Genomic DNA, 16248 nt, shown 5'->3' with positions numbered 1-16248 from the left:
ATTATTTTCTTTTTATCTGTCTCCATACACTATGACCGTCAGTCAATGGTGAGCAGGTTGGGAAAACACCCCGTGAATACAGTAAACGTCTGTAATGTAAAGTGCTGTGGAATATGTTGGAGCTATATAAATAACAAATATTATTATTATTATTATTATTATTCTGTGCTGGGTACAAACTGGGAAAATATTACTCCTTATGATGTGCTGCAAATAAATAGGGGAACATATTTTGGTGACTGATCAGCTTTAAAAAGAATCTGTCAACAGGTAATCAGAGACCCTGCTTCCAGTGATATGTTAGTAGCTGGGCTGTGTTTTGATGTTTTAAATAACATCAGTGTGAGATTATCACAACAGGACTAGGTGTCTTGTGCCTCCTAGTCCAACCACTCCTCCGGCACTGATTGGCAGCTTACTGTCAATAAACTGTGTACACAGAGAGCTGCTAATTAGGGGTGTGGGCTCGGTTATACATAGCTCAGCATTCTGAGCTCTGCAGCAGAGAAAACTGTGATTCTGTCATAACTGCTGCACTCCCAAAAAAAGTGATACATCAATGGAATCAGGGTCCCGGCTCCTACATTGGGCTGCTGCCATATTCCATAACAAAAACCTGCTGGCAGATTCCCTTTAAATAAAAGATCTATCACTTGTTCTAAACATGTGATTTATTATTACCTGGTGTAAATAATGCTGTTCTCCTGTATCTGACATCGTTTTTCTTTTATCCCTGCACCTCCGCGTTCCTGTAATATATCCCCCTCTTTTATGAATATAAATCTAGTCTTGTTATCCAAGAGGGCATGGTGTTCAAATCTTCCCTTTTGTTTGTTTTTTTCCTTTTATTGAGCCCCACCCAGTTGGCTAAACTGCTTACATTTTTGTATACAGGGAAGATGGGCCATATCTCAGGAATGAAAAGGCGCAGGAAAAAATGTAAAACAATGCCGGATTTGGAAGAACAGCAGCATTTATGTATACTATATCACAATGACTTGTGTTCCCTTACAGAAACACCCTCCAAGAAAAGACTTTGTCAGAGCCGTTTCCTTGCAGACTGGATATTTAATTAAAGCCAATGGAGACAATAGCTGTGTTCTTTACTACCTCACACAAGTCGACCCGAAAGGTAACGTGACGAGGCATCCGTCTCATGGCTCCGAATTAGTTCCAAGAAAGAATAATAAATCTTGTGAAATCCGTATTTTGCATTGATCAATAACTTTTAGGTTCTCACTGACATGATATATTGGCTGAGCTGTGACTCTGCGTACCGAGGGATTCTAAGGGGAGCGTGAATTAAAGGGGTTTCAACACTATGAAAAGCAGACCCCTAAACGCTTTTATATACATAACATAACACTGCAGGTCCTCACCCTCCCCTGGTCCAGAACTAGATCTAAGCTGCTGCTGAGGCCTCAGAGTTTTGGATGCAGATCACATCACCGCTGCAGCCAGTCGCTGAGCTCGGCGAGTCATGACATCTACATCGGTTGCAGTGGTCATCTGCACTGTCGCTTAGTAAGGCCGTACTGGGCCGCAGGCCTTCAAAGGGAGGACGCCATGACAGGGTTAAGTGATAATACATGAGAAAGCATTGGGTTGAGGGAATTTTGGGTGGGGAAGGGTTAATAAATTTGAATCAGGGGAATGATGTATGGCTAGGGGGAGGGGGAATGGGGAGAAGAGGCGGAGTAAGGGCGGGCAGTATAAGGGGCAACGGCCATCTCAGTGGGGCAACCATTTTAGGTCCCCCACCGTACTAGAAACAAGCTCAGAGCTGATTTTAGTTATGGAGATTGAGGCGATTTTGCCGCAATTGAGAGCGGCTGCGGGAACCAGAGGTGCGGGATGGCTGCAGGCATCCATTCAGGGCCTGCTGCCTGATGAGGGAGCCGACCAACCCCAAGGTTTAAGTGCAGGGCGACAGACTCGGAGGTCTAGGCCTCCGGAGCGCCTCAGCCCTGAGGCTACCCCCAGGGCCCGGCGCCGTATAAGGAGCCCCTCTAGGGACCCTCCGGCCGCGGTCACGAAGCGTCGGCAGCCGGCGCGTAAACCTGCGGCTGGGAGGAATCCGCAACACCGGCGGGGCCTGCAACAGGGGGAGGTGTCGGCCTCCCCTGCAGCGATGGCGTCTGGAGGAAGCGTGGATCCAGGAGCAGGAGCGGCCGCTGCCCAACCAGGAATGGGCTCGGCTCGGCGGGGCAGAGAGGTACTGAAGAGCACACGAGGGCCTGCTAGTCAGGTGCCTTCAGCGCAGGGGGGAAGCCGGCAACACGAGCACTCACCAGCAGCAGAAGGAGCCAGGGATCCGGGGTCAGGAACGGCTGGGGCCCCTTCGGTTCGGCCCCAGGCTCGGCATTCATCCAGCAGCAGTGAGGAGTCGGCGGGGCGAGCATCAGCACGCAGGGCGGCTGGTGAGTGGCAGTGGGGAGTCTCCTCCTGCTCATCGGCTGCTGCTGCTGCTACAGAGAGCAGAGCTGGACGTCCCTGTGCTGCAGCTGGGAGGGGGAGGGGGAGGGGGGGCGAAGCTGACCGCAGGCATGGAGGAGATCGCTGTGTAGTAGGAGGGAGGGAATCTCTGGCCACTGGGGAGGGGGAGAGGAGGGGGGAGCATGGATTAGGCCATTCATTTAGAAGAAGAGGATCATCAGATGGATTTGAACCAGGACATGTGGGACGTATGGACACTGGGGACGCAGCGGTCGAGTCAGGCTGGCTGCACACTGCATCAACTTCCATGGGACAGCACGAGGATGGAGGAAGCATGCGCCCAGAGAGATCGCGTCAGGACGCCGGATTGGCGGCTGCTGGGAACACAGCACCCAGGCAGCCAGGTGAGCGAGACTGCACTTCTTTTTACTTACCTGCACTAGCCTCAAATGTGAATGCAAGGGGGGAGGAATTATCTGTTGGGGGGGCTAGTGGCGGCTCTGGTGTTTTATTACAAAGTCTTAAAGATTTAGTGCGGTTATGGGAGGCGGGGAGTGCGCAGGGTACGTTATCTCCCTCGGCGGCTTGGTTAGGTAATAGAAGGGGTATAGGGGATGGAGAAAGAAGTCTGGAGTCACGTCCTGTGGTACAGAGCGAGGTAACGGGGGTTACTGCGGCGGCTGGGGACGAGGCGGCTTCGGGCAACGCAATAACGGGTCAGGTATCCACGGCGGTTGATAACGGGGGCAAAGATAAAGATGAAGCAGTGCGTTTAGGGGATGCTGCAAAATGTGAAGTGTGTCTGTTTTGAGGGGCCTCTGGGAACACATTTAAAGCAGGAAGTAAGGGATAGGATTTGGAAGGGGGAATACGTGGAGATATTCTCACTTCTCCCTCTTGAACGTTTTAATTTAGACAGGGTCAGACGGGATGAGTATAAAAAGGAAGACGAGGAGAGGAGACGTTTTCGTTTGATACCCCGCACATTCAATAATTGCTTACAGGCTTTCGCTATATTGGCTAGTGTGATTGGGGAAAAAGCGCCAGAAAATTGTTCGCCCCTATTCTGCTATATGAATACCATAGGGGAGGCATATAGAGTATACGGGGGACAAGGATGGTTGAGATATGATGAACAATTCCGCCAGAGGAAAGCAGTTCGTCCAAACATTAGATGGGAACATAAAGACATAGCTCTATGGATGAGAGTGACGGCCCCTGGAAAAGGGGGTTCGGGTTCACAATCGTTTCTTGGGGGCACCGGGGGTTCAGGGCAGTCAGGGCACTCGGTGGCAGTACAGAAAGGACTGTGCTTCTCATACAATGACGGCGCATGCAGGTTCGGCGCCAAGTGCAAATTCAAACACGAGTGTTCCGCCTGCGGAGGTAATCATGGGGTGTCGAAGTGCTTCAAGGGAGGAAAACAGAAGGGATCTGAGGGTTTTGAAAAAAGGGGTGACACCGGTTCGGCTGGAAGAGATGGAGCACTTCCTAAATAAATACCCTGACAAAGAGGCTGCAAAATTGTTGCGTGATGGTTTTCGGGAGGGATTCAAGATCCCTTTTGTTGACATGGAGGTGAGGTTATCAACCAGGAATTTGAAATCAGCCAGGGAATTCCCAGAAGTGGTCACTGAAAAATTGCAAAAAGAAGTGGCTTTAGGTAGAATGGCTGGGCCGTTTGACACAGCCCCCATGGTTAACCTGAGAGTGTCGCCATTGGGGGTTGTACCAAAAAAGGAGCCTAACAAGTTCAGGTTGATTCATCACCTCTCATTTCCGAAGGGCTCTTCGGTAAACGATGGAATTGACCCCCAATTGTGTTCTGTGTTATATACTTCTTTTGATTCGGCAATGTCATGGGTTAGAAAATGTGGACAAGGGGCCATGTTGGCAAAGACGGACATTGAGGCAGCGTTTAGACTGCTACCAGTTCATCCGGACAGTATGCATTTGCTTGGTTGTTTTTGGGACGGGGGATTTTTTGTGGATCGTTGTTTACCGATGGGGTGTTCATTGTCATGCGCCTATTTCGAAGCATTTAGTAAGTTTTTAGAATGGGTAGTTAAGGACGTGACAGGACTCGGTTCTTGTGTTCATTATCTGGATGATTTCTTGTTTGTTGGGTCGGCCTTTTCTTCGGATTGTTCGGTTTTACTTCACTCGATGGAAGGGGTGGCTAAAAAATTTGGCGTTCCGTTGGCAGCGGAAAAAATGGTTGGGCCTGTTACATCTTTGAGTTTTCTGGGTATTGAAATCGACACGGTGGCAATGGAGTGTAGATTGCCTGAGGACAAACTGGTGAACATGAGATTGGAGGTGAAGCGTGTGGGTAGCTTGAAGAAGGTAACACTTCGTGAGGTCCAGTCGTTGCTTGGTAAACTGAACTTCGCATGTCGGATCATGCCAATGGGAAGAGCCTTTTGTCGTAGACTTTCATTGGCCACGGTTGGGATTAGGGCGCCAAATCATTTCATACGGCTTAGAAGGGATCTGAAGGATGATTTGAAAGTTTTGGAATTTTTTCTGGATTCATACAATGGAAAGTCACTCTGGATTGCGCCGGTGGTGTCGGCGGAGTTTCTCGGCATTTTGGTCGGTTCAGCGGACGAATCGGGTTTTTCTTTGTTTTTTCGGAACGAATGGTTAGTGGCCAAGTGGCCAAAAACGTGGAAAGAGAACGGTTTAGTGGCTGATATTACACTACGCGAAGTTTTTCCTATCGTGGTAGCTTTGACACTATGGGGAGGCAATGTTCGAGACAAGAAAATATGTTTTTGTTGCGACTCAGTTGGGGCCATGGAGGCTATTAATTCGTTGTCATCATCAAAACACTCTCTTCTGCGAGTTTTACAACAATTGGTTTGGGCTGGTTTGAATTTTAATTTGTGGGTCACGGCGGAGCTTGGGGTTTTGAAATATAACAAAATTCTTGAAGCTCTTTCTTCTTCGCAGTGGGATCGTGTTCGGGAGTTGGCACCTCAAGTGGAACCCACGGGGAAGGTTTGTTCAGAGGAGCTTTGGAATCTTCCGCTGGGGCAGTGAGAGACTTGTTGGCCAGATCGCTGTCGGCTGGAACTTGGTCGCACTATACGAGGGCCTGGGATTCTTGGGTCCGGTGGAAAAATCAGATGGGTGCGGATTTAGAGGACGAAAGCAAATTGATTTTATTTATCGGTCATATCTGGGAGTCAGGTTGGTCAGTGTTAAAAAATCAATAATTCGTTATCAGGCTTGGCTTTTGGCTTTAAACTTAGAGGGTTGCAGGATTTGACAAAATCGTTTCTGGTCCGGCAGGTGGTAAAAGGCTGTCGTAAAGGCTGGAAGGTGTCAGACGGTAGGCGGCCGGTGTCATATGAAGTTTTATTAAATCTGGAAAATCAGTTAGAGGCTGTGTGTTCGGATATGGGGGAAGTAATTTTGTTTAGATTAGCATTTTCTCTAGCATTTTTTGGTGCGTTTCGGTTAGGTGAATTGGTTAGTCCTTCCAAGTGTAAGAAAGGTGGTATACTGAGGCAGGATGTGGACATGTTTGGGGACAGGCTAGTGATAATTTTGCGTTCTTCCAAAACGGATACTGCAGGTAAAGGTTGTCGAGTGGTTCTTTTTGAGGTAAACGGCTCTCCAGTTTGCCCGGTAAAATGTTTGAGGGAGTTCCTGTCTGGTCCAGGTTCGGGGGATTGCCCATTGTTAGTGAATAAGGATGGGTCATTTCTCTCCCGTTTTCAATTTTTGACTGTATTTAGACGTTGTTTGGAAAAAGGGGGCATTTCAGCGAAGAATTTTAGTGGGCATTCATTCCGGATTGGGGCGGCAACGGAGGCTGCCAGGAGGGGTCTAGGAGATGAAATGGTTCAGAGGATCGGTCGGTGGGAATCAGTAAGATTTCGTTCTTACATTCGCCCGTCTTTGTTGTAACGGATTGATCTAATTGACCGCAGTTTTCCTTTTCAGTTATACGGTGTTGATGTTTCCTTTTCTATTTTCAGAGCCGAGGCAATTGCTTATTTGGATCATGGGTCATTCATTTGTATTCTGGGCGGCATTGAGGGCCGACGTTCGGCCGGACGGGAGACAACTGGGAGTGCCCCGATCGCGTGGAACCCTGAGGTGGATCGGAAACAGGGGTATGATGTGGAAGCAATTGCTGTCGGAATTCCACAGATTTGTTCGATTGGATCGGGTGCCAGACTTGTTGGTGGTTCATTTGGGGGGCAATGACTTGGGCAAACGTCCCTGTAGGGAACTAATTAAGGATATCAAGTTTGACATGTTACGGCTTTGGTCTATGTTTCCACGTTTGTTGGTTGTTTGGTCGGACATTGTGCCCAGGAAGGTTTGGCGCGAGGCAAGATCTGTTCATGGTGTGAACAAGGCGAGGATTAAGTTAAACAGAGCGATTTCACGTTTTATGGTGAGAAATGGGGCACTTGTGGTTCGGCATAAGGATCTGGAGTCTGGGCAAGGGGAATACTGGAGGAAAGATGGGGTCCATTTAAATGCGATAGGTCTAGATTTGTGGTGTCTGGCGATTCAAGAGGGCATTGAGAAAGGTATTTTGGTATGGCGTGACATAAATGTTTGAGGGGTCAGAACATTTATGCTGGTGGCGTGGGGGGGGAGGTCCTCGAGGTTGGTGGTGATGGAAATGGTGGATCGGAGGGGGGGGGGATCTCTAAGGTCCTGGACTCCCCCGTGGGTGAACAAATTTGGAATGGAACAAAAAGATCACATGGAGGTGATAATTAGGATATATGGGTAATTTTGGAGGAAATTGGCCGGGTGAGTCTATGGGCGTCTCTGAGCTGGAGCGTAGCGGCTAGAGGCAAGACGTGACCTGGAGGCCAAGTTTTACGGTTATGGAAGACAAGTTTTTATGGTCTGGAGGCCAAGTTTATTACATTTTGGGGCTTCGAGGACCACCCTCCCCGTGGTTAATGTTTAATAAATAAACTGTTTGTTATTATGTGTTAATAAACGGCTGCTGTGGCCAACTTATCCAAATACCATTGTGGTCAGTTTTTTTATTTCAGATAAAGCGGTCGGGCCGTTTGGTTGAAGGGTAAAAATGAGGAGTAAAAAAGGTGGGTAGAGAAACTCATGGGGATTCACGTATACCAACTGTCATGACAACACCGTTATATCCAAAATACTAAGACCAGAGCAGGGCCCGGGCCGCACACATGTTGGTAGCTGTTAAGTATTAGGGTATAAATCAGAACAAGATTGGAACTCGGACTGGCCGGCGGCTCTCCTTACCAAAGTGTGATAAATTCAGGTATTTCTATGCAGCTGTCACATTCAGGTGGAGAGAGCTGCCGGCCAGTCTGTGCACTGCATTCTGATCTTGCTCAGTCTGAATGCCCCCTAATACTTGGAGATAGACACATGAAGTGCCGGTCACATATCACATGTAGAACACATTGCAATTCTACAGCCAGTCAGTGATGTCAATACTATTAGTCATTCAGGCTATACCAAACAAAACACAGAAAGCCCCTGATGACCCAACATCCAAAGCTCAACTACAATAATAAACATTGGAATATTAGTTGCGCTTTTGGCCACGATGTAAATATTGAGCAAAGCACCCTCATTGGGTATACATTTTTAAAAGTCTGCAGATTGTAGAACGCAGTGAGCCTATTTGTCCATTAGGTGGTGCTGTTGATATGAAGGAGAACACGTCCGTGTAGACTTTGTCAAGCTGAAGCAGAGGATTATTTTACAGTCTAATAACATGTTACAACCTATAAAAATGGCGGACCTCATTATTATTATTATTATTATTACGCCATTTATTCCATGGCGCTTTACATGTGAAGAAGGGTATACATTATAAAGACAAGTACAATAATCTCGAACAATGCAAATCATAGCTGGTACAGGAGGAGAGAGGACCCTGCCCGCGAGGGCTCACAGTCTACAAGGGATGGGTGAGGATACAGTAGGTGAGGGTAGAGCTGGTCATGCAGCGGTTTGGTCAATCGGTGGTTACTGCAGGGTGTAGGCTTGTCGGAAGAGGTGGGTCTTCAGGTTCTTTTTGAAGGTTTCGATGGTGGGCGAGAGTCTGATGTGTTGTGGTAGAGGGTTCCAGAGTAGGGGTGATACGCGAGAGAAATCTTGGATGCGATTGTGGGAAGAGGAGATAAGAGGGGAGTAGAGAAGGAGATCTTGTGAGGATCGGAGGTTGCGTGCAGGAAAGTACTGGGAGACGAGGTCACAGATGTATGGAGGAGACAGGTTGTGGATGGCTTTGTACGTCATGGTTAGGGTTTAGAACTGGAGTCTTTGGGTAATGGGGAGCCAGTGGAGGGATTGACAGAGGGGAGAGGCCGGGGAATAGCGGGGGGACAGGTGGATTGGTCGGGCAGCAGAGTTTAGAATAGATTGGAGGGGTGCGAGTGTGTTAGAGGGGAGGCCACAGAGCAGGGGATTGCAGTAGTCGAGGCGGGAGATGATGAGGGCATGGACTAGGGTTTTTGTAGATTCTCGGTTGCGGAATGTACGGATCCGGGAAATATTTTTTATTTGAAGTCAGCAGTAAGTGGAAAGGGCTTGGATATGTGCTTTGAAAGAGAGATCAGTGTCCAAGATTAGACCAAGGCAGCGAGCTTGTGGGACTGAGGAGAGTGGGCAGCCGTTTACTTTGATGAATAGGCTCATTGGGGGAGTCAAGTGAGATGGGGGAAAGATGATGAATTCTGTTTTGTCCATATTACGTTTTAGAAATCTAGTGGAAAAGAAGGATGAAATAACTGACAGACATTGTGGGACTCATTCGGATGTTACACTTCTGTGGTTAACACTTGTTTTTTGTTTTTTTTGTTTTTTTAAATATTGAAGGATCGTTACCAAAGTGGGTGGTGAATAAAGTTTCTCAATTTGTGGCTCCAAAGGTAAGAAAGTTTTCACAACTAAATAAATATTCTAGTGCTAAAACAGTAACTGAGGTATAAAATGAATCCAAGGATGCAGTGATCCATAAGTGTAGTCAGTGAGGTAGAAATATATACAAACTATAACCGTTCTGCTGCCGACGCAACCTTCAGCCCTCCCCAAACCTTAGGTTTTGGGTGGCTGTATAAATGGAGATTTGTATTTAAAGGAAACCCAAAATCTTAATTGCAACGTTCACTACATTAATTTCCCATCTGACAGACAACCATCTGCTGGAGGTGGCGGTGACGAGTGGCACTTCATTCTTACACATGCGGCACTTTCAACACATAGTCCATGATATCGCAGCATTGTCCCATTCCACTGATTGATGGAGCCAATAGTGGCACACCTACAGATTAAAAAGTCTGAATTTTCCTTTAGAGTGAATCTGTCAGCAGAGTTTCGCCAGGTAATGTGAGTGCAGTATAATGGTATAATGTAGGGGCAGAGACCCTGATTCCGGCGATGTATCACTTACTGGGCTTCTTGCTGTGCTTTTGATAAAATCACTGTTTTATCAGCAGGAGATTATCACTAGTGGACTAGTAAAGCTGCAGCCATGTAGTCCAACCACGCCCCCATCACTGATTGGCAGCCTTCTGCTTATGCACAGTGTACACGGAAATCTTCCAATCAGTGGTGGGGGCGGGGTTATACAGAGCTCAGCAGTTAGATAATTGGTAGATGTGCAGCAGCAGAAACGGGGATTTTATGAGAATGTCAGCAAGTGACACATCGATGGAATCGGGGGCACTGATAGGGAAGCAAAAGTTAAAAGGGAATTTGTCATAAGGCTTTTGTTTTTAGGCAGCAAATTAAAAATGAGAAATGAAAGTTGTGTGTGAAGGTGTACATAGCTGTTCATGCATTTACATGGTGTTTTACCACAGTACGATCGATACTGGCACAAATCTCTATGGTTTCTTATGAATGCACCCAACATCAATGTTTAGGCTAGACCTCAATTCTGCAACAAGGCAAGATGTAGCGAGGAAGCGTAACATTTGTATTTTCTTTATTATTCCTGATTCCGTACAGGCAATGAAAAAGATTTACAAGGCCGGTTTAAAGTATCCCGAATGGAAGAGAAAGCACGACCCTCATTTCAAGCCTTGGGTGTATCCGGAGCAGAACACACTCCCTACTGTTAATCTGGAAGATCTGGCAATCCAGCGGGCGGATGAGCTGGAAAACATAGATGAGAGCGGAGTGTCTGAAGAGCGGACGCACATCAGTGAGGATGAAGATGGCCTCGCCAAGGATTAATAGGCACTTTTAGCACTAAATGATCTAAACAATAGGATGTTTTTCTAATTCTTGTGTTCAGCTACATAATATAGTCCAGTTCTTGCAATTAACCCTTGATGACTTTCAGTCCTGTTCACTTTTACAATCTACTAATAGAAATCGTAGTCCATGGGCCCAATGGTCCACAGCTCTTACACCAGAATTCTCAAAATTTTGGCGCAATGTAAGACTGCGTTACAATTTTGTGACTTGTGGCATTCTCCACCATTTTCAATCCGCTGTGACAAAGTTAGCGGAGCTGGGATGGGACGGGGGCATGGCAACCACCGATGTGCTTTACGCCACAAGACTGGAGTAAGATCTGTGGCGAGGAACACATGGTGGCACACGTCTCTTAATGAATGTGGAGCGTCTGACTCCAGCACGCCTCCTCTCAAGACCAGCGTGAAAATCGTTTGTCTTGATCAAGAAGGGCCAAAGACTTTAAGGAATGGTTCATACGTCAATGCCCTATGTTTGGAGACCAGTATGGTTTTTTGCATTTGAGATTTGCCTGGTCTAGTTGTCATGGCGGTCTGAATTGTGATGACCTTGCAGAGGACCTATCGCATGACATATATACATTTTTCTTTTTCCTTTTACATGGAGTAAATGCTGCCGTTCTCCTCAATCTGGCATTGTTTTTCTTTTCTTCCTGTGCCCCATCTGCGTGTACATCTGACGAGTGCTATTCGATGTTGTATCAGATGGCACTCGGACCAATGTCATACTATGAGACAGTGCAGATCTGCATCTTTTTTTTCTCATGCTGAGTCGTCATTCAAAAAATATGCAGCGTCTACAAGTGCATCTAATAATCTGATCATGTGCACCCCTACACGTCTGTAGGTGCATGTAAAACACCGAACCGGACACAGTTGTCATCCGAGTGCAGCCCGACATCCATGGGCTCAGACAATGGAGAAGATGGAGAAATAAAGTTCTCCATCTTCTCTACAGTTTGATCAGATTTTCTTAGATAAGAGAATCTGATCAGAGTGTCAGTTTACTGTGATCCGAGTTTGACGCTAGTATCAATCAGAATCAGAATCCGCGCTCATGTGACTGTGGCCTTAGACTGTATAGAGACAAACGCTATTGACAATGGGGATGGGGTAGTCCTGCTTTGATGCCAATTTATTTATTTTTCCTACTGGAAGGGAAGTATATAGAGGCACAACAGGGTTCTAGGAAAGATTATTCAGCATTGTGTCCAAGGGAATATAAGTAATTACTAAAACAAGAGACGCAACGTCAGCAGAAGCCACTGAATTGCCGACAGGAGCGGCCAGCTCTTCGCTGGCGGAGATGGGCGCTTACCTTCTATCTGCCTCTTAGTTCTTAGTCCCACAGTAAAAAAAAAAAAAAAATATATATATATATATATATATATATATATATATATATATATATATAGTCCTTGATAAACCCTTCAATTAAACTGTGTGTCCTTTATTTTAGAGTGACTAGACTTCAAAAAACATTTTTTTTTTTCCAGAATAAAATGAGTGGTGGCACTGTTGCATTGGTTTCCAATGAACAATGCAATCAGCAATATGGTGAGAAATGGTACTGCAAGTCACTCCCGCCTATTAATATTTGCATAGAACAACAAGTCACTGTTTTAATAAAGCAAAGTAATGATTATCATGTGATTTGGAATGATTTTTCACTTCTGGAGAAAAATAAGACCAAAGTGGTTGGATTTTCTAAAGCTAATAGAGATACAATTATTAAGATCAGACAAAATAGAGGAATATTTCTTTTAATAAATTGCATTTAGTATTTAATCTTCCAAATGATCTCTTCTGTAAAATGCCAGTGTGATCTGACCTGATATTTATTTAAAAGAAAAAAAAGTGTGCTTTATATATATTTTTCTCCACCAATAAAACTGCGTGACACCATGATCTGTGTCATTCTTGTTTCCTTTTAGGTTATGATTGTCGGGCAGTCATTACTTTTTTTTTTTTTTTTTTGTCTCTTCTGGGTCCTATAGAGATCGGAGTTAAGTTTAGAATCCAGGATTTGCAATCCAAATATAAATGCTAAACTGCAGCTGCATTATGATTGTCAGAAATAGTCTGGACATTCTGGAGCCAAATTATTAAAAACATCAGGGAAAATTTAGGGGAGGAGAGAGAGGGATTGTGGAGCTTACGACTTTGTGGATGAGCAAATGAGTATCAAGCTGGAGTTTCTCCTGAGAGTGCCGCATACACTGGTGATCACAGGCAAAATAGTAGAAAAGGGAAGTTTACCGGCACAACCGTCCAGGATATAATAAAATTAATTCTTTAGTGGGAAAAAAAATGATTAAAAACATAAAAGTAGAAACCTCAGAACCTATACCTAAGTTTTGAGGCTCCTACTTTCAGATTTTTTATTAATTTTTTCCAATGTATAATTAATTTTATTATATCCTTGATGTTTGTGCTGGTGAACTTCTCTTTTTTACAATTAAAAACATCAAGATCAGATTAGTGCTCGGTGGTGCTCAGCGGTCACAATGCAAAATGACTGATCCCAGCCCAGACCACAGCTGTCTGCTTTACTTTGGCTGGTTATCAAAAATAAGGGGGACCCCATGCCATATTTTTTCATTTATTTATTACAAATAAATGAAAAATACTAAGAAATAAATAAGTGAAAAAAAGTGGGTTCCCCCCTACTTTGAATAACACGCTAAGGGAAAACAGACTGCTGTGAGTTGGTCGTATTGTGATAGGAAGAGGCTGACATCAATGGACCTTCCCAGTCTATTAATATCAGACCATAGCTGTCTGCTTTGCATTTGCCGAGTATTAAACATGGGCTGACCGTTAAAAAAAGTGGGGTCCCCCCTATTTTAATAAGCAGCAAAGGCAAAGCAGACAGCTGGGGGCTGATATTAATAGGTACGGAAGGTCCATGGATATTGGCCCCTTCCCACCCTAATAAGACCAGCTCTCAGCCACCATTGAAATGGCACATCCATTAGATGCATCAGTTCTGGCGCTTAGCCTTAGCTCTTGTTGACTGCCCAGGTTCGGAGGCAGTTGGGGTAGTGGAATTATTTAGTTAATATTATCTGTGTATTATCCGTTGACATATCAAGCCCATGAGTTAGTAATGAAAAGACGTCCATAAAACACCGCCAATTACTAACCCATCAGGTGGCACCTGAACGGCGCTAAATTTGTCACAGCCGCTTGTTCACACAAGTAGGTATTGTTCCTCCATAGATATCAATAGAAATTAGTTCAAATGACGCTACGGTGGAACATATGGCCATGTGGTGCATTTGGTTGGATATAGTGAGGATAAGTTCACAAGACTATAATTTTGGTCCTTGAAAAAGAAAAACCGCCAGCCCTCTGACCAATGTTATTCAATTGAGCTGTTCAGATGACTTTTTTTTATTTTATTTTTTTTTCCTCTACAGACCGAATATCCACATGACAAAAACTGCAGTATGCACTTGAGTCACCCACCAGGGCAATGGGGATACTCGGTCCGGTTGCACTTAAAGGGGAAAAACCAAATCCGCAGTGCCCATGATGCGGAAAATACCACGCGGAAATTCTATGTTGTAATTTCTACAGCATGTGAATTCTTTGTGCGGATTCTGCAGCGTTTAACACCTGCTCCTCTATTGGAATCCATAGGTGTAAAACCGCAGGTGAAATCCGCACAAAAACTGCAGGAAATCCGCAGTCGAATGGTGATGGCCGTTGCAGTCTCCCAGGACCAGTTACCCAGTCGCAATTACTTCTCTAAGAAAGCTGTGCCTGCTCTACACTAGCATGTCACAAGCAACATCAGCCGTTCCCTGAAAAGATCTGTCTGCCAGGGTGCATTTCACCACTTAGGGTACTGTCACACTAAACGATTTACCAACGATCACGACCAGCGATACGACCTGGCCGTGATCGTTGGTAAGTGGTTGTGTGGTCGCTGGGGAGCTGTCACACAGTCAGCTCTCCAGCGACCAACGATGCCGAAGTCCCCGGGTAACCAGGGTAAACATCGGGTTACTAAGCGCAGGGCCGCGCTTAGTAACCCGATGTTTACCGTGGTTACCAGCGTAAACGTAAAAAAAAAAAAAACAGTACATACTCACATTCCGGTGTCTGTCCCCCGGCGTTCTGCTTCTCTGCACTGTGTCTGCCAGCCGGAAAGCACAGCGGTGACGTCACCACTGTGCTCGCTTTCCGGCCGGCCGGTGCTCACAGTGCAGAGAAGCAGAACGCCGGGGGACAGACACCGGAATGTGAGTATGTACTGTTTTTTTTTTTTTATGTTTACGCTGGTAACCACGGTAAACATCCGGTTACTAAGCGCGGCCCTGCGCTTAGTAACCCGATGTTTACCCTGGTTACAAGCGAACGCATCGCTGGATCGCTGTCACACACAACGATCCAGCGATGACAGCGGGAGATCCAGCGATGAAAGAAAGTTCCAAACGATCTGCTACGACGTACGATTCTCAGCAGGATCCCTGATCGCTGCTGCGTGTCAGACACAGCGATATCGTATGGATATCGCTGGAACGTCACGGATCGTACCGTCGTAGCGATCAAAGTGCCAATGTGTGACAGTACCCTTACACCTGGATGAGCAATCATAGCCAGGGGCGTTACATTTTGCTGACTGGGCACTGATTGACTCTTGTAGCTGTGGGGGCAAGGGCTGCTTCACAAGTCTTGGAATCCCCAAGGCTTGCAGGGCGCTTGGGGATGGAGAACTAAACTACTATACACCTAGGTTTGGATAACTAAACCACTACACACCAGAAGATGGAAAACTAAACTACTAGACAACAGGCTTTGGAGAACTAAACTACTAAACACCTGATTTTGGATAAGTAAACCATTACACACCAGGGGGTGGAGATCTAAACCACTATCTAAATCACTAGACACCAGGGGATGGAGAACTAAACCACTACACACAAAGGGATGGTGAAATAAAACACTATACACCAAGGTGTCACTAGACAGCAAATCTTGGAGTCCCCAAGGCTTGAGGGACAAACCTCTCTACCTTAGGGTACTGTCTCACAGTGGCACTTTTGTCGCTACGACGGTACGATCCGTGACGTTCCAGCAATATCCATACGATATCGCTGTGTCTGACACGCAGCAGCGATCAGGGACCCTGCTGAGAATCGTACGTCGTAGCAGATCGTTTGGCACTTTCTTTCGTCGCTGGATCTCCCACTGTCATCGTTGGATCGGTGTGTGTGACACCGATCCAACGATGCATTCGCTTGTAACCAGGGTAAACATCGGGTTACTAAGCGCGGCCCTGCGCTTAGTAACCCGATGTTTACCCTGGTTACCCGGGGCCTTCGGCATCGTTGGTCGCTGGAGAGCGGTCTGTGTGACAGCTCTCCAGCGACCACACAACGACTTTCCAACGATCACGGCCAGGTCGTATCGCTGGTCGTGATCGTTGGAAAGTTGCAGAGTGTGACAGTACCCTAACACTTCCTCCATAGCTTCTGTCTCCTCTACCTTCCCTAAGGCATACACCTGCACCCTCAGCCTTTCCGTAATGAGACGTGTTCCAACAGTGTAGAGAATCCCCCTCCAACTGCTT

At 46.1% G+C, this 16248-nt stretch overlaps 1 protein-coding gene across 2 annotated transcripts in view; it reads left to right on the top strand.

Annotated features, from left to right (window-relative positions):
• LOC143776649 (START domain-containing protein 10-like) overlaps positions 1–12575 on the top strand; it is a 147960-nt gene extending 135385 nt beyond the window's left edge. For both annotated transcript variants that reach the window (XM_077266277.1, XM_077266278.1), the window contains exons 4-6: positions 1015–1132; positions 9283–9335; positions 10417–12575. In XM_077266277.1, the coding sequence (XP_077122392.1) occupies positions 1015–1132; positions 9283–9335; positions 10417–10644 (399 nt within the window). In that variant the 3' untranslated portion in view covers positions 10645–12575. The remainder of the gene's footprint in view (positions 1–1014; positions 1133–9282; positions 9336–10416) is intronic.
• Positions 12576–16248: the final 3673 nt, after the last annotated feature.

This window comes from Ranitomeya variabilis, chromosome 5 (assembly GCF_051348905.1).
Source record: "Ranitomeya variabilis isolate aRanVar5 chromosome 5, aRanVar5.hap1, whole genome shotgun sequence".
NCBI lineage: Eukaryota > Metazoa > Chordata > Amphibia > Anura > Dendrobatidae > Ranitomeya > Ranitomeya variabilis.
The sequence above is the reverse complement of the archived record's forward strand: the minus strand, read 5'-3'. Positions and strand labels throughout refer to the sequence as shown.